At 40.1% G+C, this 25,470-nt stretch overlaps 1 protein-coding gene across 1 annotated transcript in view; it reads left to right on the plus strand.

The window, feature by feature from the left end:
* Nucleotides 1-25,470, plus strand: part of DIPK1C (divergent protein kinase domain 1C) — a 77,372-nt gene that overhangs the window by 45,451 nt on the left and 6,451 nt on the right. The window contains exon 3 of the mRNA XM_075213231.1: nt 19,650-19,814. Within this exon, the coding sequence (XP_075069332.1) occupies nt 19,650-19,814 (165 nt within the window). The remainder of the gene's footprint in view (nt 1-19,649; nt 19,815-25,470) is intronic.

Genomic DNA, 25,470 nt, shown 5'->3' on the forward strand with positions numbered 1-25,470 from the left:
CACACATATTACATTGCCACAAGCCTCCCCTGCCCTCACACACATTACATTGCCAAAAGCCTCCTTGCCATCATACACTCACACCCACATTACATTATCACAAACCACCCTGCCCTCACACACATTACATTGCCACAAGCCCCCTTGCCATCACACACACATTACACTGCCACATGCCACCTTGCCATCACACACACATTACACTGCCACATGCCACCTTGCCATCACACACACATTACACTGCCACATGCCCCCTTGCCATCGGACACTCACAGCCACATTACAGTGCCACAAGCCCGCTTGCCACACACACACATTTCTACATTTATAGTCTATATACACATTTATAGTCTACTGTTAGTACTGTGTGCGGCGCTACGGGTACCTTGTGGCGCCTAACAAATGAATGATAATAATAATAATAATAATAATAATAATACATGTCTCCTTGCCATCACACACACATTACATTTCCACAAGCCCTCTTGCCATCACACACACATAACATTGCCACAAGCCCCTTGCCATCACACACACAGACATTACATTGTCACACGCCCCTTGTCATCACACACACAACACTGACATCAGCCCCCTTGTCATTACACATGCAACACTGACATCAGTCCCCTCTTCATCACACACACACACACAGCAGTGACATCACCCCCCCATCTTCACACACTCACACACACACACAGCACTGACATCAGCCCCCCAGGCACACACACAGCACTGACATCAACCCCCCCCCTCCCCTCTTCACACACAGCACTGACATCTTCCTTGTTTTAAAAAAAAAAGTATGCAATAAAACAAACCCAAAAAACGTCAGGCGGCACACAGGCGGCCTCATTCAGTCATCGGCCTTCCGGGAAAATTCCTGGTAGGGCCTATGACCAATCCGCCCCTGGAGACAAGTAAATAGATGTATGTTTGTGCGGTTAATGTCTTTGAATGTTAGTATATCAGATTCTCTAAAGTACAGGAAACTAGTGTAGGGACTGGCAGAGCAGAGCACCAATTGAAGAATGTTTGGTGAAGAAAATGATTCAAAATAGACTGTAGGGTTGAAAGCTTGATTAAGAGAATTCCAGTAAAAGACAAATGCAGTCATCAATGCAGGGGATTATGTGTGCATGAATGAAGGTCTTGGAGACAAACTGGATGTTGGTTACAAAAGTAAAGGATGACAGCTAGGCAGTTAACTTGAATGGTATAGTTTATTGTTGTTGTGCCAACAGAAATAAAGATAATTAGTGAGTAACGTCCTTTGACTTTTGGAAAGATTATTAGCTCAGTTATGAAAGATTGAGGAGACGAGAGCACATGCAATATGAAATACAAGGCATTTTGTAATGCAGCCAAAACATATAGTTATCTGGAGATTATAGGTAGATTTCGGTGCCATCCATAGAGGTGATACTGAAAGCAAAAAATGTTAATTACTTTTCCAAGAGAAGTGGTATAGATAGAGAAGAGCAGAGGGCCTTGATCTGACCCTTGTTATAGAACTGAGCCTTGAATATTACTATATTATGCATAAGCTGTTTTACGAAAGATTTATAAAAATCAGACAATTGTAACCACATGTATGCTTTTGAATTGAATCTTTCTGAGATGTATACATTCTTTTAGATGGCTGCTGTTTTAAACCTTTGCTGAAATATTGATTGAAGTTAACAATTATTACTTAATCTTCTTTTGATATGGACAATCAGTTAGTTCTACATTAAAATATGCCTTATCTTAATGCTGCGGCAGCAGATACTCAGGTGTCCCTGTGATACTGGCTAGGAGTAGTAAGGGTTAACTTGCAGCTTCATCGGGCAAGTCTCTGAAAAATGCATATGCTAGGCTAGCCGGCTCACACATACCCAATGGAACTGAAAGCCCAGTCAGTAAGACTAATAAAATAAATAAATAAAATATAAGTTAATAAATAGATAAAATAGTGAAATAAAAAAAAATAACATACACATTAATAAAAATTTCTTAATGATTTTCATCTAGTAGCATCATCCTGAGATGACATTAATAGAATAGATATTTTTGCATTACCACTGCAGTATTTGTTAATTAGGCTTTCCCATGCAAATGGGCCGGGGAAGCCATTGACAGTATACGTTGGCTAACCATACAGCAGGGAGTGACCCTTTGTTACATATGGCGAAGCAAGAAAAGCTCTATCGCTTGCAAAAACTAGCTTTTCCCACCCCACTGCTAATGTATCAATACAGGCATTAGTCAAACAGATTCCGGATTTAAACCTATACCCATGAGTCTCCAGAGGGATTCTATCCTTGGATTCCTGTTTGAATCAGGAGCTCTCTCCTCTATTGCTCATTTGTGTGACCGCTGTCAACTGCCAAGAATTGATTTCTATACATACCTTCAGCTAAGGCACTGGCTATCAGCACCACCGCTTAAAGGCTTTTAATAAGATCCCTCCCTCTATTATATTATGCCAAATTGACAAGTGGCTGTAATCGTGCCAGCATAACCTTTTGGTATAACCTTCTGACCACACATTGTGACTTGTCAAAATCCAGGGTCCAGCTTTAGTGGGAGGCAGATCTCCACCTGGAATTTTTCAGAGAGGAGTGGAGAAGTATCTTCTGGAATTCCTTTAAAATGTCCAGCTGTCCCAACAACACAGAAATGTTAGTTAAGCTCATAAACAGGTTATATGTCACCCCTGAGAAGCTACGCAAGATGTGGCCCTCTGTGTCTCCATCCTGTTGGTGTAACTGTTCAGGAAAGGGTGATATTTTCCACATTTTCTGGTCCTGTCCAGCTCTGCAGCCTTGCTTGGTAAAATCTTCTGGTACCCTGTGTCTACCTCCCAAGAGCTTCTGCACCACTATCCACCCTCTACCCCATAATGGGACAAGCATGTGATGAGGTGCATTTTTATAGCCACTGGGACAGCTATAGCCCAATCCTGGAAGCAATCATAACCCCTCCCCCCACTAAGATTATATCGAAAGTCAATTATAGTTTCGAGATGGAGACTTTGGGGGGTGCCATATTCAAGTAGGTTTGACGTTAATAGAAACTTGTTCTATAAAAAAAACCCTCAAATAACTAGCTTTTCGCCTTTGGACAAATTAGTACAGAAATATTTTTCCTAGGTTCAAATTTTGCTCATCTGCATCTGCACCAAACTTTAATTTAGCTCCTAATTAGGTAGATTATTTATTTTTAAGTGAAAAACCGATACACATTCACTCACTTATAAGACTTCTCACATATGTGTCACACCTACATTCTTGTAGCACACCCAGTCTAGAACTATAGCACATCATGTATGTAAACTGGGAGTAACAACAGTGCATGTTATCACACAGGTTAATAATCACTGCCATTTCCTTCATATTACGGTGATAACAACCCAGTTTCAAGCCCCTTAAATGGAAAATCCGGAAATACTGCAAAATAAAATATTTACCCTGTTAAATATACAATTGACCATTGTGTTTAGTGCAGAAATCACCATTTCCAGAATGAAATTCTCCTGCAGTGTCAAGTAGATGACCTCTATGTTTGCAAATTGTTTGTCTTACTCATCTTCTTTATATTAGATGAATGTATATTATTCTTACATAATACATGGACAAAAAACAGCATTCTTTACAATACAGCCTCTAACCAAAATAGCTTGCAAAGTAACTTTTGGCAGAGATAAATGACTTTATTGCCTTAGTCAGCTTAAGGCTTCCTGCAAGGTGCCTTGTGGCTTAACAAATCAGCCTGACTTAACCTTACACACAAGCAACTGTGACAGAACCAGATACCGTACGTGTCAAGACACTGCTGCTACTGCAATTATTAAATTTGAATAAATAATAAGGTAGCATATCAGCTCTTGCAGGAACCTTTCTCATAAATAAATACATTAAAAGAAAAAATGTTGTGTAACACATTATCTAGATTGCTGCAGACAATTTACCTCTTCTCCTTTTTTGCTGGCTAGAGTGATAGAGGGTATGACCCTGCCTCACTTCTGTGAAGTTCAAATGCAAATGAAGTTGTGAGAGAACTGTTCGCTGAAGTAGTCTTTTTTGCAGCAGATTGTTGTATAGAATGTTACACTGTGCAACAATGTAAAGGCAGAGGGGAAAAGCTGCTAGCACAAATCTACATTTATCAATGGGATCTATGTTTAAAAAACATATGTTACAAACGTTCCTCTGCCTAAAACTCAGACCCTTCCATTTTTAATATTGTAACATTTAAACATGATAGCTAAATCTGTAAACATCTTAGTTGATGCGGTTTAGTGTTTTCTCTTGTCATTGTTGCCTTTGCTGCCTGTGGCCTTATACCCAGTAGCGTTTGATTTGCGTTTAATAATGTAAGTTCAAATGCCAGTGACACTGCATGTCAAATGCAAACACGCTTGACATGCTGACTAAAGGCTAACCACTCGGACTCGGGCAGAACCCTCCAAAAGACCCTGGTCTAATTCCCAAGTCCTCCGACCCGGAAATTAGCAGGCGACCCGTTCACTCTCAGCCTCGACCCGGTTTGTTGTGCTTGCCCCGGCAATAACCCGGGTTTTGATGCAGTGGTATCATTTACCGCATCCTATGGTCACTTCTAAGACTTCTGCCATGCTTCCCAAATTATTTGGAACTCCCTACCCCATCTCACTCGACTCTCCCCCAACCCTCAGTCCTTAAAACACTCACTGAAAGCTCACCTATCCAAGCTCGCCTATCCTACCACCTAACCATTTTATCAGCTCTTCTTCCTTGCCTGCCATCTCCATTTTCTCCCAGCTGGTCCTAGTGTTTCTCACCACCCCTCCCTCTAGAATGTAAGCTCTTGTGTTTAGGCTCCTCTCTACCTATTGTCCCATGTCGGTTTACTGTCTGACTCCCTCGTACGTCCTGTCATGTATTTTGCTGCACCCTATGTGAGTACCCATATCATTACTCACACTCATCTGCAATACTGTGTATTACCTCATCTATTTGTTACTTGCTTTTGTATCCGGTGTTACAGAATCTGTGGCGCCCTCTAAATAAATAAATAATAATAATAATTTCCATCTATTTAGATATTATTAAGATAAAGGTAAAATATACTGTAGGTACAGTAATATATACAGGTCATTCCACATCAAATCAACACAGACTCAAACCCTGAAAATTAATTTTTATTAAAACATACTTCATATGAAATACAAAGAGGTTTAAAATGAAACCTTGCCCAACTCTCTAGCTCAAACAGATGAGCTACAAATGCAATTTAAAAAACCGTTAAAAGCAAATTTTTTGTTAAAAAAAGTGTAACTTTAAAGGCAATATGATAACCATGATTGGAGAAAATGGCTCCTGTGTGAGATACGTAATATCTTTCCCAGTGAGATAGGTGGAATGTGGACAGTGTGTAATGGCTGCTGCAATGCATGTGTCAGGCGCCGTCCCGCACTCTTACCTGGTGCTGGGACGGACGCCTGCTTCGTTACCCGTCCCATTGCTAAGCAACGGGACATCACTTCCAGTCTTCTATCCGATGTTCGGGAACATGCGCCCGGAGACGCTCTGAGCAGCTTCCTGTCGGCGGTCAGACCAGCTGACCGCCGACCTTCACTCCCACCAATGATTAGGGGCTAGCCACTATTTAAGCCAGACTCTGGCACCACTAGGGTGACGGAGTATCTAGTCTCATATTCTTTCTCTTGGCTCCCCTGTGATATATATATCCATTCTGCCTGCATCTCCTGGATTCTGACCCCTGCCTGTTTTGACTACTCTCTTGGATTCTCCCTGGTTCCTGTTTGATCTCCTGGTTCTGACCCTCGGCTTCCTGACGACTCTCCTGCCTGACTCCTCAGTACTTCGTTGCCTGCACGGATTTGACCTCGGATTGTTCACTACGATTGTTCACGCAATCTCGCTGGTAGCTACCTGGGAGAACCACGACCGACATGTGTCAGCGGCTAAGTCCAAAACTCCTTGCGGGGTTCCCTGGTGAAGACCTGGGGCGTGGTTAGACTCCACGCCTCCTTGCGTAGCAGCGCAAATACCAGCAGGTAAGGCCTTCCTACTACCTTGCTCGTGACAGCATAATGAAGTCTACACTACACATTTTGGACCTTGACTGAGATAAGTGAAATAAAATAATATGAGAATAACTGGTATAATGAATGTGAGTAGTATGGGATATAAATGGTATTTGAGGTATTAGAATGTTTGATTGTTTGTTGAATGCTTGAAATTGAGGACAGCCCGTGGGCGTACACCCACCCTTAATACAAAAACTGACATACACACACAATAACTTATATGTTTATAAAACAGGCAATGAATGTAATGTGTTGTATGATTTTAAAGTAATTCTATCGTTTTCAAATAAGCATTGCATAGGCGATTGTATTGTGTTTCCAACGCACAAAGTGATTTATTTTAGCAGATGTAAATAGTTAACAGTTCAATACAAGATTATAATATAATACATTACAGTACAGCCAATACCAAAAGATACATACATACCGCTGCGCTATCACGGGCACCAGTGAACAGTAGTTCACCCTTGAACACTGTGGTCAGAGTAGACTGAAGACTGGGAGCGCAGCTATGATCATATATACATTCAGTGTTACAGAGAGAACAATGCAGATGACGTGGCTTGCTTCTATAGGTCCAGACTTCAGGTGGGTCCAGGGTAAACAGAACATAGGCTAGTTCAAACAACCCCCTCAAAGGCTGAGGTCAACATTCCAGATGAATCTCCCACCCAGAAACCAGTTACAACTAGTCCATTAGCATTTTACAGTCTGATATCAATCTGACAAGATATTGCCTAACATCAATAACTAGAGTATGCAATATATGATCTCTTCGGCGATGGAACCAGACAGCTGCTGATGAATAGGGGATTAGAATGATATCAGACATGACACATTTCCTATAACCTGAACCTTAAATAACACTGAAGTGTACATATAATCATAATATATAAACTAATAATAAACTAAATACTATCTGCTCATAAATTACTGTGTAACAGAACCGATATGAATATGAATTATATAAATAACTAAATGTTGTAATGCGAGTGTGTACTTGCGTATTTTACCTTGCGATCGCCGTATGCCACGTGTAGCGTGGCATACTGAGTGCAATTGACCAATAAAACAATATTAACCAATATACTTTCGTTCATCCAATTATACGACTTCGACAATGAACACTCAACTTTTGAGATATTTTTTTCAAAAATTTAAAAATATGGCTTTTTGAGAAAATCAAAATGCTGATTTTGAAAATTTTACATTTTTAATTTCTATTGAAACATACTGCTGTGTTATATATCATGTGAAAGCCCATAAAAAGAGGTTTAAAATGAAACCTTGCCCAACTCTCTTGCTCAATCATGTGAGCTACAAAGGCAAAAAAAAAAAATTAAAAGCAAATTTTTCATTCAAAAATTGTAGCTCTAAAGGCATATAACTTCAAAACTGGTGCACATATCAGCCTAATATTTGGGAGTTTTCATTACACCCATGGCAGCATTTATTATACCAAATTTAATTGAAATTAGAGAATGTAAGGTATTATTTTTTCTAAAATTGTGTTGATTTGATGTGGAATGACCCATACTGTATCTGCTGTCTTGTGTCTCTTCCTTTATTTCCAGTTGTCCAGAGAACCATACATTCAGTTCCTTCCGCCTTGTGATAGACTATTCTAGTGCAGCATAATTTTATTTAGGCTAGGTAGATAAGATATTATATTTTTAGAAACTGGGTTTACACTTTAATCTGTCTTGGTATTTAAAGGCTCTAAAGGCATCATTATAATAAATACACTACATTTCAGGTGCTAAGAGAGGTAAAGGCTTTATAAGGATATTTAGTCCTGATAACAGCCTGTGAAAACCTGTAAATGTGGAGATCACTTTGAGCTTAATTTTGTGTGATTAAACTACCATAAGACTAAGCAATTCCAGCTGGGGATCAGATGTTTGGTTTGGGTTTAGTCCAATTGTTTAACTTGTTCTTTATAAGCAGCTGTAAAAAGCTTGATATGCAGGAATGGCTCCTCTGTGAATTAAACTATGTATTTCCCTAAGCCCATCTTCTTTATAGAGCAGTTATTTCAGTGTATGAAAGAGGTATTTTGTTCACCTTCCATCTATCACAGTTAATAAATAAAAGGTTTGCAAATGACAAAAATGAAGCCCCAGTATATATTAATTTGTGTTTTTTTGTAGTGTGGCCTTCGGGACACTCCATAATTAATACATCAAATTATGTGACCATTATATGTCTGTTCACTATAGACAAATAGAGTGTGTGGAAGCTGCAATATATTGGGAAAGTTTTTATTGCCATACTTGCCCGGAGGGGAGGTCCAAGGGGAAAATGCAGGGTGGTGTGAAGACAAAATTTGTTTTATTCATACTTACCAACTTTCTGCTACTTGCTTCCGGGAGCTGCCGTGGGGGAGGTGGGCGTACGGGGGGCGGGGCTCCAAATTCACGTCATTTTGGACCTGGCCCCTGTGACGTCATGACGCAAACGCGTCATATTACAGTGGGGGGGGGGGCCCAAATGCAGCGATTCCCGTAGAATCGAGGTATTTTGGCACTAATTCTCCAGATGCGGGATTTTGCAATACTCTCCCGGACATTTCGGGAGAGTTGGCAAGTATGGTTTTATTTCTTCTGGTAAATTATCAGTTATTTCTGGACATTAAGTGCAGAGATAGTGCCACATGAAAAGTGGTCTGTCAGAAATAATGTGGTAGCGAGGGTATGTTGTATACTCACAGAATGGTACAGAACTGAAGCTGTTGGCACTTAAGGTATAACTCAGAATGTTAAGTAGTAGGTAACATGTATTAATAGTGTAGATGATCTACTATATAATGGAAATAGTATAGTGCCATACCAGATAGTAATGGTAGAGGAAGGGAGTGGAGAGTATTCACATTTGTTTTGGTAGTTTTGGACTTCAAATTGCATGTATGTTTGTTTGTGGCAAGCCCCGGCCTTAGTCTAAATTTAATTGGTGTGCAAATTATTCCATACTATTATCAGGGCATGTAAATAACAAAATTCTATTTGGTTCACCTCTATTATTACAGCCATGATCCTGCTTTCAAATAAAAGAATTACCATAATAACTAAGGAATTAAATTTTGTAGCCTTTATGTGCTAATGTACTAATAGTGCCTGAGCTGCCACATTGCGAGCTGAGTAGAGCCATTTATGTGGCTGAAGATTTTGCCACACAGAGAATGGAAGGGTATGGCCAATGTAAGGATAAATCTCCTTACCACCCTTCAGCCTTACCCCAAACCCCCACGGTGGAAGCTGAATTTTCTGAATGTCTTTTTATTTGCCTTGTCTGTCATCGGCACTTATCACCAGAATATACTGATACGGGCAGACTTTGTTAGAGGTCCAACCAAATCCCTAGCTATCCTTTCAAACAGGTCCTCAATAATGGGACAGGTACCTCCTTGTGTATGTGGCAGTTTAACCACCCAAAACAACAGTGGTCAGGACCATCTGCAGTCCAAATGTGGCACTGGTCAAGTGCCAACTTGTTTGTGAGCAGTGCGGCCTTTACACCAGAGATTCCCAGAGAAGATCTATGGTGGCTGACTATGCCCCCGTGATTATATAATTGTGGGGAGCATGTATAGGAGTTAGGACTCGCTCCTACACAGCCTTAAAATTCATTATCAATAGTGAACATAATAATAAACATAAATAATAATAAGCATATTTCAGACCTAGGGGTCTCTATATCAAGACTCCTCTAAATTGAAGAATTTCTATTTCTGTCTATCGCTGTGAAAGAAAATCTTCGGCCACCCAATTTATCAATAAAAGTTCAGCAGTAAGATGACACTTACCGCTCGCCAGGCCATTGCAGGGCGCTTCTGTAAATGTGTGGATTCTACATGTCACAAGAAATTGTCACATGTGGAGGAGATAATCAAATTATTGAATAGGGGACAAATAATTAATATTTTCAAAATAATATCATGGAAGTGAGAGGAAAATTTTAGCCTAGGTAAGTTTTTTATAAGCTTATGGGACCTTAAATGTGATTCAGAAATGTATATATACCAGGAAATCAGGACAGCAGTCTGTGGGTTGCAAAGGAGTTAGGATAAATGTGGTCGTGCTACTAAGAATAGGGATTTTTTTGTATACCAGCTTGTTTGTATGGTTCCACACCAAAGAATGGCACATCGTTTGCTGTTACTGTGCTGAAAGGAAAATCAGAAGATTGAAGATATTTTTTGATTTAAGTAATTAGCATATTTCTTGTTACACATTACAGACGGTCCCTGGCTTCACTTCTTGTATTTGTCTTCCTTCATCTGTAATCAAAGAAATTCATTACCAAACAGAAAGAAATCCACTTTCCAATTGCTTAATTGAAACATTATTCATACTGTACTTGTAGACCTGAACCAATAGTCCTATCTTTGAATGGGAAAAGATCTATCATTAGCCACTAATGTAGAGCAAAGTCTGTAAAATGTATCAGTAATGTAAGAACCGTAGTTTAAGTAATTTTAAAATAATATGTAGTTAACCTGCAGACATAGCATAATAATAGCATCTAGAGTAAATGGGCACATTTATAAGCATTTGATGGGAATTCCAATAGCAAAGTGAAATAGTGACATGAAACTAAAACATAAAGCAGACGTTGCAATCTTCCATGCAAATGTATATTTTTTATTTGCAATGTCTGTGCCACATACTGAACATAAAGAATGTTATGGTTATAAATGCAAAATGGAAGGAGGAGTGCGATAACTATGTTGTGGTCCTTAAATGGACAGTCATGCATGAAATATTGTGTATGCAGAGAACTTTTCCAGCCCCGATTTTTCATCTACACAAATGCACAAGCACGTTCTTTGGAAGAAATATTTTTATTCTGTTTTGTGGTTGTAGTTACCGTATATTTTTAACAGAATGTTTCCATGAAACTAGTAATGTGACCAGCTATATCACTAATAAGTGTAACCATCCTTAGTTGTGTATTCTTTAAATTTACAGAACATATGGCTTCATTAAGCCTTTTGACTAGCAAATAGATTAAAATAGGCCTTGCTTTCTGTAAGAATGAGTAGATAAGAGTAAAAATTCGTAGTATAAAGTGACATCACAATGCAGATTGTGTTCAGTTATTGAACACTCACAACTGCTTGTAGGCAGAATAGTACTTGGAGTCAGAGTAAAATAATTTTCAATGAGAGGTGGCCCAGTCACAGGAAGAACGGGTGGGTAATTTTATTCTGGGATCTGCATTATACATTAGGAAGGCAACCTTCAGCAGTTTTAAGTCTCAACATACCATGCCAGAGTTGGTCTGCATTCGTACAGTGAGCTATGTGGTTTGCACTGGACAATGGTCTTGAGATCTACATTATACACTCGGAACGTAATGGGCATTGGAGTTTGCAGAGAGTGTGGTTCAGACAGATGAGAAGGGCCCTAGATCACCTTTTTGTACCAGCGCCTATGGGCGAGAGTGCCAGGGGAGGAGGTGGTGCAGGAAGAGGGGTTAGAGTGCCAGGGGAGGAGGTGGTGCAGGGAGCGGGGCTAGAGTGCCAGGGGAGGAGGTGGTTTAGGAAGAGGGGTAAGAGTGCCAGGGGAGGAGGTGGTACAGGAAGAGGGGTGAGAGTGCCAGGGGAGGTGGTGCAGAAAGAGGGGTGAGAGTGCCAGGGGAGGAGGTGGTGCAGGAAGAGGGGTGAGAGCGCCAGGGGAGGTGTTGCAGGGAGAGGGGCGAGAGTGCCAGGGGAGGAGGTGGTGCAGGGAGAGGGGTGAGAGCGCCAGGAGAGAAGGTGGTGTAGGAAGTGGGGTGAGAGGTACAGGGGAGAAAATGGTGCAGGGAGATAGGTAAAAGGAAGTGTAAATGGAGAGACATCTTAAGAATGGGAACGTCAGCGATGCAGCCACCATAAAACCAAAGTAGTAATGAAGGATGGGAATGCACAGAGGGGACAAGTGTTAAAAAATATAAAAAAATCAAGCCTTCATAATCTATTCACTTATATTTTCCATACCCTCACTTCTAAATTTCCAATTCGACCAATGCCCTCTGTCCCTGCTCCCGACTATCTGTGTGAACTGACAGCTGCAGATCCCTCCTCGCCCGCCGCACCCAGTAGGAGAACAGAACACAGGATGCCATAATCAGGTAGGTTCATATATTTTCTCGTGTGCAATGTGTTTCTCATGTGCATCCTTTCTTGAACTGGGGGCACTACTGTGTATGGCATAATGATTTGGGGGCACTACTGTATGGCATAATATAATTTAGGGGCACTAGTGTGGCATAATATGATTTAGGGGCACTATTGTGGCATAATATGATTTGGGGAAACTAGTGTGACATAATATGATTTTGGGTCACTATTGTGGCATAATATGATTTGTGGGCACTGGTGTGGCATAATATGATTTGTGGGCCCTACTCTATGGCCTAATATGAATTGAGGGTAATACAATGTGGCATAATATGACCTGGGGGCACTACGGTGTGGCATAATATGAACTTATGCCAAAGGTAAATCTTTCATTGTTGACTATGACAGGGGCCCAAAGAACTTGCTGTACCAGGGCCCAAAATTCCTCTTGTCTGCCCTGCCTGTGAGTCAAGGGGGTAGACGTCTCCAGGTAAATAATCTAAATGTTTCCTATCTAATCAAACTGATGGATCACATCCAATTAGTTCTTACCCACCTCCTCTATCCTCCTAATTTATACACTGTGTTATTTAAAATGACAAGAAAAGACACATATCGAATTACTGTAGAGAAAAAAATATTTTCCTCTGACATTTTGCTGTAGATAAAAATACTTTTAATGCGGCAGTGTGTGTTCAGGTGATCATTCATCAGCTATGTTTTTTCTGATATATTTGTTAGAGTTTTGTTTTGTGTGGAATGATACATGAAAATTCTGCAACTACTATTTAATTGAGGGAAAATGGTACCTGTTAATTATATATGTGTATGTACTCTGTTGTTGCTATTTTGTGGGAGATTTGAAAAAAGCAGAACATTGGTTTCCTATAGTGGTGCCTGTATAATTGGTGGTATTGTTGTAGTATGGGGTTGCGTGGTGGTGGCAATGTTGTAGTGTCTTTGGAGGTTAGTATTGCTAATAAGTGGGAGAGGGTATTGCTGTAATGTGGGGGGTGATGCTGGTTTATGTAATGTGGGGGGTGATGCTAGTTGCTGTAATGTGGGGGTGATGCTGGTTGCTGTAATGTGGGGTAATGCTGGTTGCTGTAATGTGGGGGTGATGCTGGTTGCTGTTATTGTGATGGTCGAGACGGATGGGATTTCCTTTCCTTACCTTGTCCTCCAGACACGAGTCAGGTTCTTTTCTGTTCGGATATCCGGTGGTCAGGAGATAAATACTTCAATGAAAGGGACAAGGATTGGTCAAACAACTTGGGTTTATTAAGAATGCGGTAAGGATAATTTTGGTAAGCCACCGCGCCACTGACCCCTTCAGCTCAATGGTAATGACAAAATAATCGTTTGATCAGCATATAGCACAATAGCATTTAACATATAATATACACCTGGTGAGTATAAGGCACAATAGCAATAACATCTTCAATATCAATAAATCAATTTTTAGGTAAATCACTTAACATTCATCTAAAACATTTGATGCACCAATATTATCCCTGGTAACATTACCATATTTTACACTCAGTCCTGGGTTAAACTGTGCACAGGAATTTTGTAGTGTTTAAATATCCTGCAGAGGTTTCCAGAAAGGTTAATAATCCCGATTAAGTCTCTGTACTTGCTCTCTAAAAGGTAGATGTTAAACTGTAGGCAGTGTTAAAGATTATAACAAAACACAGGACTGTTGCTCAATTCAGTCACAAGATGGCGCTGTTCTCTCATCACTCTTCCCTCTGACGCTGGGATGTGTGCAGTACACTGCAGGCTAGGATTTTACCTTGAAAAGGTTCTGCAGTTCGTGTAGACTGTGTTGGACGCCCCACTGTGTGTCCCCAGCCGTTCTCCAGCCGTGTGTGCTGGCAATGTCACCAGTTCGAGCAGCAGATCAGTCTCTTATGTCAGCTTCCCCTTTCTTGTTGCTATATCACACACTCCTCCTTCCTGCACATCCTCCTGGGTACGTACTTTCAGTTCAACTGTCAACTGTCATTCCCACTGTGTCTTCCTCAGCTTCTAGTAACCCCTTGTAGCCCTGCATTTTAAAAGCGTTTATGCACTTCCTCTGTGCTGTTTAACAGGGTTTTGGGGCACCACATAATGTGGGAGGATGCTGTAATGTGGGGTAATGTTGGTTGCTGTAATGTGGGGGTGATGCTAGTTGCTGTAATGTGGGGGGTGATGCTGGTTGCTGTAATGTGGGGATAGTGCTGGTTGCTGTAATGTGGCGGTGATGCTGGTTGCTGTAATGTGGGAGGTGATGCTGGTTGCTGTAATGTGGGGGGTGATGCTGGATGCTCTAATGTGAGGGTGATGCTAGATGCTGTAATGTGGGGGTAATGCTGGATGCTGTAATGTGGGGGCCCCCCACATGACAGCCCCCCACTGGGGGGTGATGCTGGATGCTGTAATTTGGGGTAATGTTGGTTGCTGTAATGTGGGGGTGATGCTAGTTGTTGTATGTGGGGGGGTGATGCTGGTTGCTGTAATGTGGGGATAGTGCTGGTTGCTGTAATGTGGGGTAATGCTGGTTGCTGTAATGTGGGGGTGATGCTGGATGCTGTAATGTGGTGTAATGTTGGTTGCTGTAATGTGGGGGTGATGCTAGTTGCTGTAATGTGGGGATAGTGCTGGTTGCTGTAATGTGGGGGTGATGCGGTTGCTGTAATATGGGGGTAATGCTGGTTGCTGTAATGTGGGGGGTGATGCTGGATGCTGTAATGTGGGGGGTGATGCTGGATGCTGTAATGTGGGGGGTGATGCTGGATGCTGTAATGTGGGTGGGTATTCATGTAGTATGAATGTGTAGGGTGGGTTATTTATTGCTGTAATTTGGGTACTAATAATGTATTGTCGTGGTATTTATTGATGTAATAAGGGTGCTAACAATGTATTGTTGAGGGTCTTTAGGAGAAATAAATACCCCCAACACACTCTCATACTACATCATGTTGTACTGCACCAGGTACACGCACTGCGCCAGCATCAGCGTGCAACAATATAGTGCATGGATCCCGCAGCAGGTGGGCCTGTGTGATTTAAATGCCAAGGGCTGATTTTTAGTCCCAGTCCTGCCCTGCAGGTAATATTAATGCATCCAACATGTCTATAGTCTGACAACTTTGCTATGTAAAAGGATTATATCCCCTCATGATACATTGACCATATGTAAATCACATTGCAAATTGAGCTGAACAATACTGATTGTCCATATGCTTAGTTCTCCTGCAAGCAACTTAGAATGGACTATGAATTAATTTTTTTGCTTCAATAAATACAATTCAGGATGCTTATTACACATGTTAACTGTAAGGAATGTAGATGTGTGAAGTCCCAAAAAACATAATAAAAACTTAACATAAACTTGTAAAAAATGTTGGAATTGTGTACACATTAACCGCAGATAAAGCAGAATGTGACTTACGTAATGAGGAAAATCTCTTCACTTCACATGCTGTCAGCACTCTGGAATCTCAGCTGCTTATCTTGGACAGTCTAACTTGTGACCCCACACAGCCAAGTACATAACATAGCATTATCATAGCCAAATACTAGTATAGTAATTACAAAGTTGTCACAGGCAAAATCACATAATAGTGCAGAAGTATACTAATTATGAATGCAATTGAATTGTTTTCAGTATGACAAAAAGTATAGAGCTGTATATTGCCAAACTTACTAAACAGCAAATTAAATATGTTCCTATATATGAAGACAACCTTACATAGGGATCATTCCACTTGGCTCCTCCAATTAACTGGCATCTGGCTTGTGGACAGGTCAGTTCCATCTTGCTCCTTCTATTCATATAACATCACATAGTCCTTTTGCATCCAAAAATACAAGCCACATCTGTCATATGAAATTGATGAGATCAGGAACACATTTTAATAAACACTGCTGGAAAAATGAATATTTGTTCCTCTGCATAATATGAGTCTCATACCCATTGGTGTTAATTACATGCGCTTTACTAGCATGCAGAATGCTAGTAAAATGTATGTAAATTTATATGTGTCATGATTCTTACCTCTCTCCCTGTTCCAGCATTGTTCGCATCCACTCTCTTGCAGCATGTGCCGGATACTTCTGGGTTCAGCCGGTCACATGACCAAGTCAGAGGTGGGTAATTCAAATGCTGGCGTAATTTAAACTGCACTCTGACACTGTAGCAGTGTCAGAGCAACATGTTACTACCCCCCTGACTCCTTGTTGACTCCCACCTGTTCCTAGGATCTCTGGCTCCCCTGTGATATTTTTCAAATCCTGTATTCTATGGTATTGACTCCTCGTTTACCAATCCCCGGCTTGGGTGGGGGAGTTGTGACACAATAAAAAAGTTAACATAGCCAGTGCACAAATGATAAAAAACAAGCTCTACTAGAAAACACATGTCATCTCTAGTTCTTTTGCATGATACATGTGAATTTGGCCTTATTTTCAATATCCACTTTTTCTTTATGGACCACACTATGTTGCTATATGTTGTAATCCATGGGCTGACCACATCCCCTTTAATGACTTACCACACACCCCTTACAGTTGGCCACACCTCAATGTAGTGGGCCCCTACCATTGCATTCCTACAGTGGGTCCTTCATGTCTCAGTCCGACACTGCCCGCCTAAACCATTCTAGGTGGGAACAACAGTTGAAAATAAAAACAGACATTCTGGGAGGGTGCCCTGCTGACTTGACGTCAAAATCTTAACTTGAAAATAAACATTAGATTTTAATATGCACACTTCTTATTGATATTATATAATATAATTAGAATTTTAACATGGGGTGCTCTTTTTATAACCCCATAGGTCATTCTGATAAAAATTCGCTGGGATTAACTTTTCTTTTTACAGTCCACTCTTATGTGCATCCATTTATATACAGAATTAAAGCAATATTTCATGGTGTCTATGGTAGAATGGTGTTCATAGTGTCAGAGTAAAGTAGTAGCATAGAGAACTGATCCTTTTTTATACTAACCATATGACTATCACTCCTTGTCATGGTGTTGGCTGTAGGAGAGGAAAGGGCCATATTTCTAACACTCTTGCAGTATTACTGGTTTAGAATATTATTTCAGGAAAAGAGGAGTATGTTCAGTGTGGAAGTTATGTGCTTTTTATAGCATATACCCAAATTAGAATGATATTCTGGCACTTTACTGTTGAAAATATGCTACTAACCATTGACATCAACCATTATAGTAAACACAGAGAGTTATATTGTATGTACTTGCACAAAAAATTGAGTCATCAAAATAACAGTACAAAGCCGTATTCTGTTTTGGAACTCATACATGCCCATGGTAATCATACATGTGAAGTGTTTTTGAAAGTTTTACTTGGAAGTTGTCAACATTGTAAAGTATTAAAAATAATTCTGATGCTTTCCAAGATATACTGCAGAATTGTGCCACACACAATTTATTGTTATTGTGTTATGTTTTTCATTTCTTTGAAGCTTTGTTTATAATTGTTTTAAGGGATTACATATAATATAGCTGCTCGGGTATATTTTTTAAAATAGTCAATATAATGTATGGCAGCACTCATTCAACTTTTGTACCATGCCTCGCAACTTTAATGCAGATTGTAGAGTAATATGTACTGTACCATTGGTTATTGCTGCATGCCTGGCCACTACCATGGAGGGAGGGGTTGGGACAGTAAGAGAGGTACTGCTGTCATCTGCTGCCAGTGTTGCAGGGTCTACATGTTCCCCCATCAAACCCCCCTTGCTCCTCTTAGTCTCTCCATGGCCATGCCGCTAGCTGCCAGTGCCGGTATTAATTAACTTTGAGGCCTAGACAGTAGAGTGTCCAGAACTCCCGCCAGTGCTGGGGAAGACTGAATGGGCGGCCCTTAGCTGGTTCTTGATATTATAGCCTCAGGCGGAGGAAGTCAGGGAGAAGACTTCCTCCATCTAATGCTATATTTTGCACTTTTTAATTTGCAAACATTCTGCTATATATTTTTATTTAAGGCTTCTTTCTCAATATCCTATAATAATGGCTAATTACAAAGTTACCTGCTGTTGCTAGTAGAACAAATCAAATTTTAAAATATACAGTTGTAAATCTGGATTTTTGTTGAAGATTCATATGGATGCAAAGTGATATTCCTATGTAACGTGGAATGGGGTTAAAGACTGAAGTTGGGTCAGGGGTAGGAAGCAGATTGGTAGGAACTGAAGGGTGTCGGCAATAGTGTCCAAGTATGGGTTTAGGACATAAGGGGATCCTGTTCTTACCATCTGTCCTAGGCCCTATGATTTCTGATTATGGCCTTGTCTGTATGTCTCACTATTTATAGGTGTGCATTCATTTTTGTTTAATAATAAAAGCTAGGGCTTTCAGTTTTACAACACATGCGTGAACCATATGCATGTGCAGATCCACCAAGACTGGCCTGGCAATCGCTGGTCAGCTGCGTATCACTCAGTTGCCACAGTGATATATTCTTAGAGAATCATGGCAATAGAAGGCTGTTGCTGTGATAAGCAGCAATATAAATATAGCCGTTGTATCGGAGACCAAATCTGGGCTGAAATCAATGTGTTTGTGAACTTCCATAATCTCTAAGAACAACTAAAAATCCATAGCATTTCTGGTAAAAAAACAAACACATCTGGGGACTGCAGTCTGTTTGTTTTATTGACCAACTGCTCTCAAATGTGTTCGTTGTTTGGTCTGAGCTGAACTCCGGGATCTATCTCATTTGGATATTCAAATGTGTGTAATAATTTTCATTGGTAAGCACATACGTTGACCACCAGAACACCAATTTATCAAGGCAAATATGGAGGAAAAAGCAGCACATTTCCAGTCTTTACTCCATATTTGCCATCGGACAGATGTTTTCCATGGCTGCCCTCAGGCATGGTGGAGTTGAGGAAGACCAGCGACGTGCACATATTGGTAATAAAATCAATTATTAGCATGTGGCGCATTAGGCCACTCCCATTTCCTCCTTGCACCAAAATCCTCTGTCATCTCTGGGGTGATGGCGGTTGGCTTGGTTTCCTGTTTGAGAAGAGCTCTGTTAGGTGATACATATACATTAGTACATAGAGCCCATATCTTTATTACAATTCACTGTATGCAGTATACAAACAAATACATGGATAGATTTGGACTACTCATAGCTATTTAACAAATTTGAGAAAATATTTACATTTTATTTAGTAATGTTTTTGCTCCAGATTTCATCAAACAGGATTTTTCTTCTTGAACAAAGTACTAAATATACAATCTAATAAACACAATAGACCCAAGTTTGGGCTTCCCAGTTTCATCATAAGTTCAAAACACACTGATCCTTTCATTTCATACAACAGAGATATAACTGTAACACCAACCATACGTCTGAAGTTTGGTAAGGAATGTGATATGTAAAGTTAGTAATGATGAATTAAATTTACTATCTTTGTTGTGTTTATTTTATTTTATTGGTTTCAGGTGGTTGCCATTGATATGGATATGGCATTTTTTGAACCCAAAATGCGTAACATACTGGAGCAAAAATGTACATCTGATAAGGACTGCAATTTCTTTGACTGTTTTTCAACGTGTGATTTAAAGACATACATGTGTGGAGCAAAAAGAGAGAACAACAATCTACAAGTAAGTGATTCACAAGCAGAGAACAGATGTGTTTTGTATTATTTCACATTGCCTGTTTCCATGAAAATGACTCACTAATCTATATATACAGTCTTCACTGAAGTAGTCACTTGACTACAATGTGCAAATCATTAAAGGTAACCTAATCCCTTTCCTCAGCTTTTAATCAAGGGACTGTCAGGGGCTTTTATATTATTGTCTCAATGCAAATATATTACAAAAGCAATATATTACATTTCCTTTGATGATAATTTGCCTTACAGACAATATTTGAGAAGAGTTTGACAGTCTTGAAAGCAAAGATTGTACATATTTGGGAGATAAAATACCTAAATATTAGGTGAATAGTTAATAGTTAGATCTGAATGTCAGCTTGATGTTAACTAAGGCTAAAAACTATCAGGATGATTATAAAATCTACATGAAAGGATAGGTGATAGCTTCCCATTGGCCAGACTACAGCAACTATGCTTCTGTGAGAAGTAGCGCGTAATTAAATGTTTACACATATAGAAGAATCAATGGTCCTCGGTCCTCCTTGGCCAAACTTGAATGGGTGCAAATAACAGCAAAAACTAGGAATATGAGAAGAGATTTCTCAAAAAGTACTAGATATAGGTAGTGTTTCTGGCTTTAAATGGGCAGAACAAGTGATTAAGCAGGTGAGGCTGCTTAAGAGATAATTCACCTTTTTGCTTTGAGTGCCTATAGCCACAAGCCTTGGGTGCCTAATTATAAATCCAGCCTTGTATTCTGACAACCACTATTCTGCAGGATTTCCTAGCTATTGACACCCAGTAACTGTGATTTCTTCATTTATGACATATATACACTCCACAATTGTAATTAGAAACAACTTTTTGTGCTATCTGCATATAGGTATATAGAAAATACATTAAAGCTATTATTACATACAAAAGTAACTTTGTTTTATTGTTTAACAGTGAAACTCTATGGACATGCCACTCTCAACCTTAATTATAAAACCCTTTTAAATCTGGGCAGAGGAAGGATATATATTTCTAGAATTCATAAATGACTTCCCATGGCTGGTAAAGAACAAGATATTTTTTAATCTCACAATTTGCTGGCACTGTTCAATAAAGCACATTAGATGTGAGATAGACAAATCTATTGATCTGGACATTGCAAATATACATGACTGCTTATAACAAAGCTCATATTACTTTACCTTGGCAGCTTGTGGAGAAGTAAAACTGTACGTAGCATCATGCCATTACGCTTCCCACTCATCACTTCAGTTCCAGCTGTTTGTAAATTAAAGATTTTCTTCAGCACACAGTCACTGTATTTTTGGCTTCCAGGCTTTGTTTAACATCATATTAAAATCAGTTTTTCTCCAAAGAGTACTGAAATTGTTTGGAAATCAGCCCAGATGTATAGAAATAGCTCTGTTATTAGCTGCCATTAGCTGCCTGTGGTGATATTTCATACAAGACACTTTACATTTAGCTGCAAATAAAACATCCTTCCTTTCCCATTATTACTCTACAGTTAATAGCTTAAGATAATTATCAAAAATACCAATAAAAACAAGCTGTTTAATTATTTGAGGTCCTTTAATAAAGTTAAAAGTTAACATTAAACTTGAGAATTTTGTGCCAAAAATCAGTATATACAAAATATCATTCATACATACACCCACATAGGCATACATACAACCAGGTCATAAGCACAAGAAAAGTCTGTTAACATTTGTTTTGATAGTGAAAAACACATTCGCTATTAGGTGTGATATAATAGAGCAGATAAAATACTCCTTAGTATGAATGAAAGTAGAGAAAACATATATTTTTAAAAATATTCCAACAAAATTATATTACACATGCACAGTCAATGCAGAAAACACCAATGAACCTGAGAGGTGAACACGCAATTAGCCAGTCAAAAGTGGCTAGCTAGTGCTGGCGACTGTATATTTCCACCTCTAGCAGGTGTAAAAGGTACACATCCTGACAGGCATATATGCATCTTGTGCTGGTCTACCTCAAGCACCTTTGCATGAACACACCCTTAGTGGACTGAAATGTAGGTAAAACCATTTTCAAAACCTGTCCTCTGCACATTGTTTAAGAGGATGTAACTCTCTAGACACATAAGGCAAATATCTGCTGATTTTGAGCATATCATATGCAAGATCAAACTGTGCATGCCCAGAACCGGACTATATGCCACTAAGCGCAGCCCTTTCCGCTTCCTCTTCGTATGCAAAAAGTCACTTGCTACAGCCAATGAATTTGGGGAGTGAACGGGGCGGGGAAGGGGCGGTTTTCCATAGCCATTTTACAATAAGGATGTGGCAATATTGAGTGCACGTAGCCACATCCGAATCAAGCTCTGGCCATCTGAAAATTACTTGTTTTTCTGCCGTATCTCTTGCACCAGCTATAAGGCTTGTCTAAGTCCTGATCAGTAGTGATGTCAGTATTGTATGCATGCTCTAACATGTCTGCAATCACAATCAACTGTTAAAATGTATTTTATGGTCAGCAGACATTAATATCATCCTAATAAATGTTTTTAATGGGCATAAAAATAAAAAAGAACACTTTTTTTAAAACTTTTATTTATGTGTTCTTATGCAAATTTATAATCCACAGAGGTATTGAATGTGTCCTGCAGTGTCTTGTATAGTAGAACACAGCAGACCTAGACCCGAATTCATTAGCGCATGTATCTTCAGATCCGTGCTTTGAGGAACTTGGGAGTGCGCAAAGCCGACATACGTGCGTCTAATACTAAATGCGGATTGCGCTCAGAAAGTGTGCCCTGATGAATCAGTCCGTACTATCATATATAGTGGGACAGTACCAGGGCCGGATTTAGGGAATGGAGGCCCCTGGGCTAAGGGGGCCTCCATTCCCCTGTGAGGGCCCCCCCCCGTGATCCGAGCTCCCCCCCCCCCGTGATCCAAGCTGAACCCTGTGATCCGAGCTGCCCACCCGCCCCGGCACTTACCTCCTTCTCCGGCGCGCTGTACGCTCTTTACTGAGGAGATCTCGTGAGAGTGAGACTCACAAGATCTCCTCAGTAAGGAGAATACAGTGCACCGGAGAAGGGCGCCCCGACCGATCAATACTGCTGCTGAGCACTTTCAAGGGCCCCCTGGATGCCATAGGCCCCTGGGCTGTAGCCCAGTTAGCCCTATGGTTAATCCGGCCCTGGACAGTACAGAAATCAGACATTTCTGGAATAAAGAAAAAAAAAATTCAAACATTGCTGTTTTGTAACATCTTTTCACAGTGGATGGCTTGTCTCTCACCCATGTAAATGCAAACATTAGCACATATGAAACAATTATAGTCAAAAACTTCAACATATCAGGATATAAATGGCTATAAATTAATTGACTCTGGTATATGTGGATAGAAATATTGATGAAATGTAGAGTCCTGCTAAAAAATGAATAAATAATGAACTATATCTGTTTTTCTATAATTGCTAACATTTATTATTTGTTATATTGTATTTGATTTTTTTAAAAACCAAGCTCTTGCTTAGGCCACATTCCCTGTTTGTATACTTAAATGTTTTGTGTCAGTGTAAGTTTATGTATGACATAAATCCAACAGACCATAAAAATATGATTTCAGATTTTTCTGTTATCGATAATTTGTCTCTCTAAAATGCCATTAGTTATGTTTATGGTTGGCATTCCAGCCGCTATATTCCTCAAGCTGACCCTAGGCTATTTTATCTGTGTGTGAGGTATAACACATACTCAGTACATTTTGCTTTGCAGACTTAAACCAGCTGTGCATTGGTGTGTACTATATTATCATTGGAAGGTTAATTTCTACTTTTATGCAGAGGCTCAACATTGATCTGCAGGCCCCTCTCAGGCGGGAAGTGATGCTTCTTAAACATGTAACTAATAAATAATGTTTTACTAGATGCGAATAGACAGCAGCATAGAGGTGACGGATGAAAGAAAAAGCTGTGGTAAAGTCAGATAAAGGAGACGAAATCAGGCCATTGGCATAAACAATGTTATGAGGGTAAAATATATTATAAAATATATTAGTTGAAATATTATGCTGTTTGGAAATAAAATAATTAAATGTATATTTAGGACAAAACAGTAGCCCATGTAAGAATGTAACATGCAAAATACATGTGATCACTAATTCACCATCCCAACAAATTTGTGTCTGCTCACCCCTTGGCCTACTATTTTTCGCACCCTAAGTATTATTATTATTATTATTATCATTTATTTGTTAGGCGCCACAAGATTTCCGCAGCGCCGTACACAGTACAAACAGTAGACTATACAGGGTGAAACAGTACAGAACAAGAAACAAAAATACCAATACTTCAGAAACTCCAGGCAGGCTGCTGCAATAAGCATGGAGCCGAAGAACAGGTGAGGAGACAGGAGGGAAGAGGGCCCTGCTCATTCGATCTTACATCCTAAGGGAGGGTTGACAGACCAGGCACAAGAGGAGCCGGTTGAGGCAATGGGAGAGAGGGGAGAAGAGAATAAGTATTTCTGCAAACGTACGTGTGTGATGATGGGGCATACCAATAGCGGGGAAAGTAAACTTTTAAAACTAAAAAAGTTACTTTGTTCTTGGATAGCATGACTTCATAGGACCACCAATAACTACATATAACTGGGTTTACTATACTCAGTAATGCTAGCCAATAACAATGTGGGATTAATTTCTGTACTAGCTGATTGAAAGTAACTATGAGGACAATCATGGCAAAGTATGTTTGTTTGTTTTTGTCTGCTTGTTTAGTAAAGAGGTATTTGTTTCAATGAGCAAACAGAAGAAAACGGAATATTTTCTAATTGTGTACATTACTATATCCCTATTTAGGAGCGATTAAATGCTGTTTTTAAAATGCATAAGTTTGGAGAAAGTATGTACCTCTTAAGAAATTAACCCTTGATCAGGACTGCATAATATATGGACCAATGGCTGATGGTATCCCCTATAACAAGTTAACTCATACACTTTAGGTTGCCTGTGTCAGGCGTGGTCTCCGCACTCCCTACGTGTGCAGGAGACGGCCGCCTGTAACTCCCCAGCGGCAACGGGGCACTTCCATGTTTCTCCCGGCTACTCTGTGCGCGCATGCGCAATAGAATTGTTGCGTCCTGTTGCTAGGCAACGGGAAGCTCTGCCACTCACCTTTCGGCGGTCAGGCACGGACACCTTGGTATATTTAAGGAAGCCTATGGCACCACTAGGGTGCCAGAGTATCTGTTTCACACCAACTTCAGCACTTGTTCCTGTATTCAGCTACTACCTAGTTACTGACCCGGCTTCTTCATGACCTTCCTTTGGATCTCATTTCTGTTACCTTGCTGCTTGTTCCGGTTACTGACGTTTGGCTTGTTTTTGACTATTCTTCGGATTATCCCTGTGTACCTCTCCACCTGGCTGGTTCTGACCTGGATTGCTTGACCTCTCCTGTCTTCTTCTGTCACTACGCTGGTGGGTGTCTTGGAGAACCGCGACCTACGCATCCCCTTACAGCAAAGCCCAAACTCCATTGCGAGTGTCCCTGGTGAATACCGGGGGTATGTTAGACTCCGCACCTCCTGCTCAGCAGTGCCAATACTGGCTAGTGTCCTCCTCTCAGTCGTAACAGTCTGTTGGTCCACACAACACAAGCAGTCCCT

Source organism: Mixophyes fleayi, chromosome 5 (genome assembly GCF_038048845.1).
Source record: "Mixophyes fleayi isolate aMixFle1 chromosome 5, aMixFle1.hap1, whole genome shotgun sequence".
NCBI lineage: Eukaryota > Metazoa > Chordata > Amphibia > Anura > Limnodynastidae > Mixophyes > Mixophyes fleayi.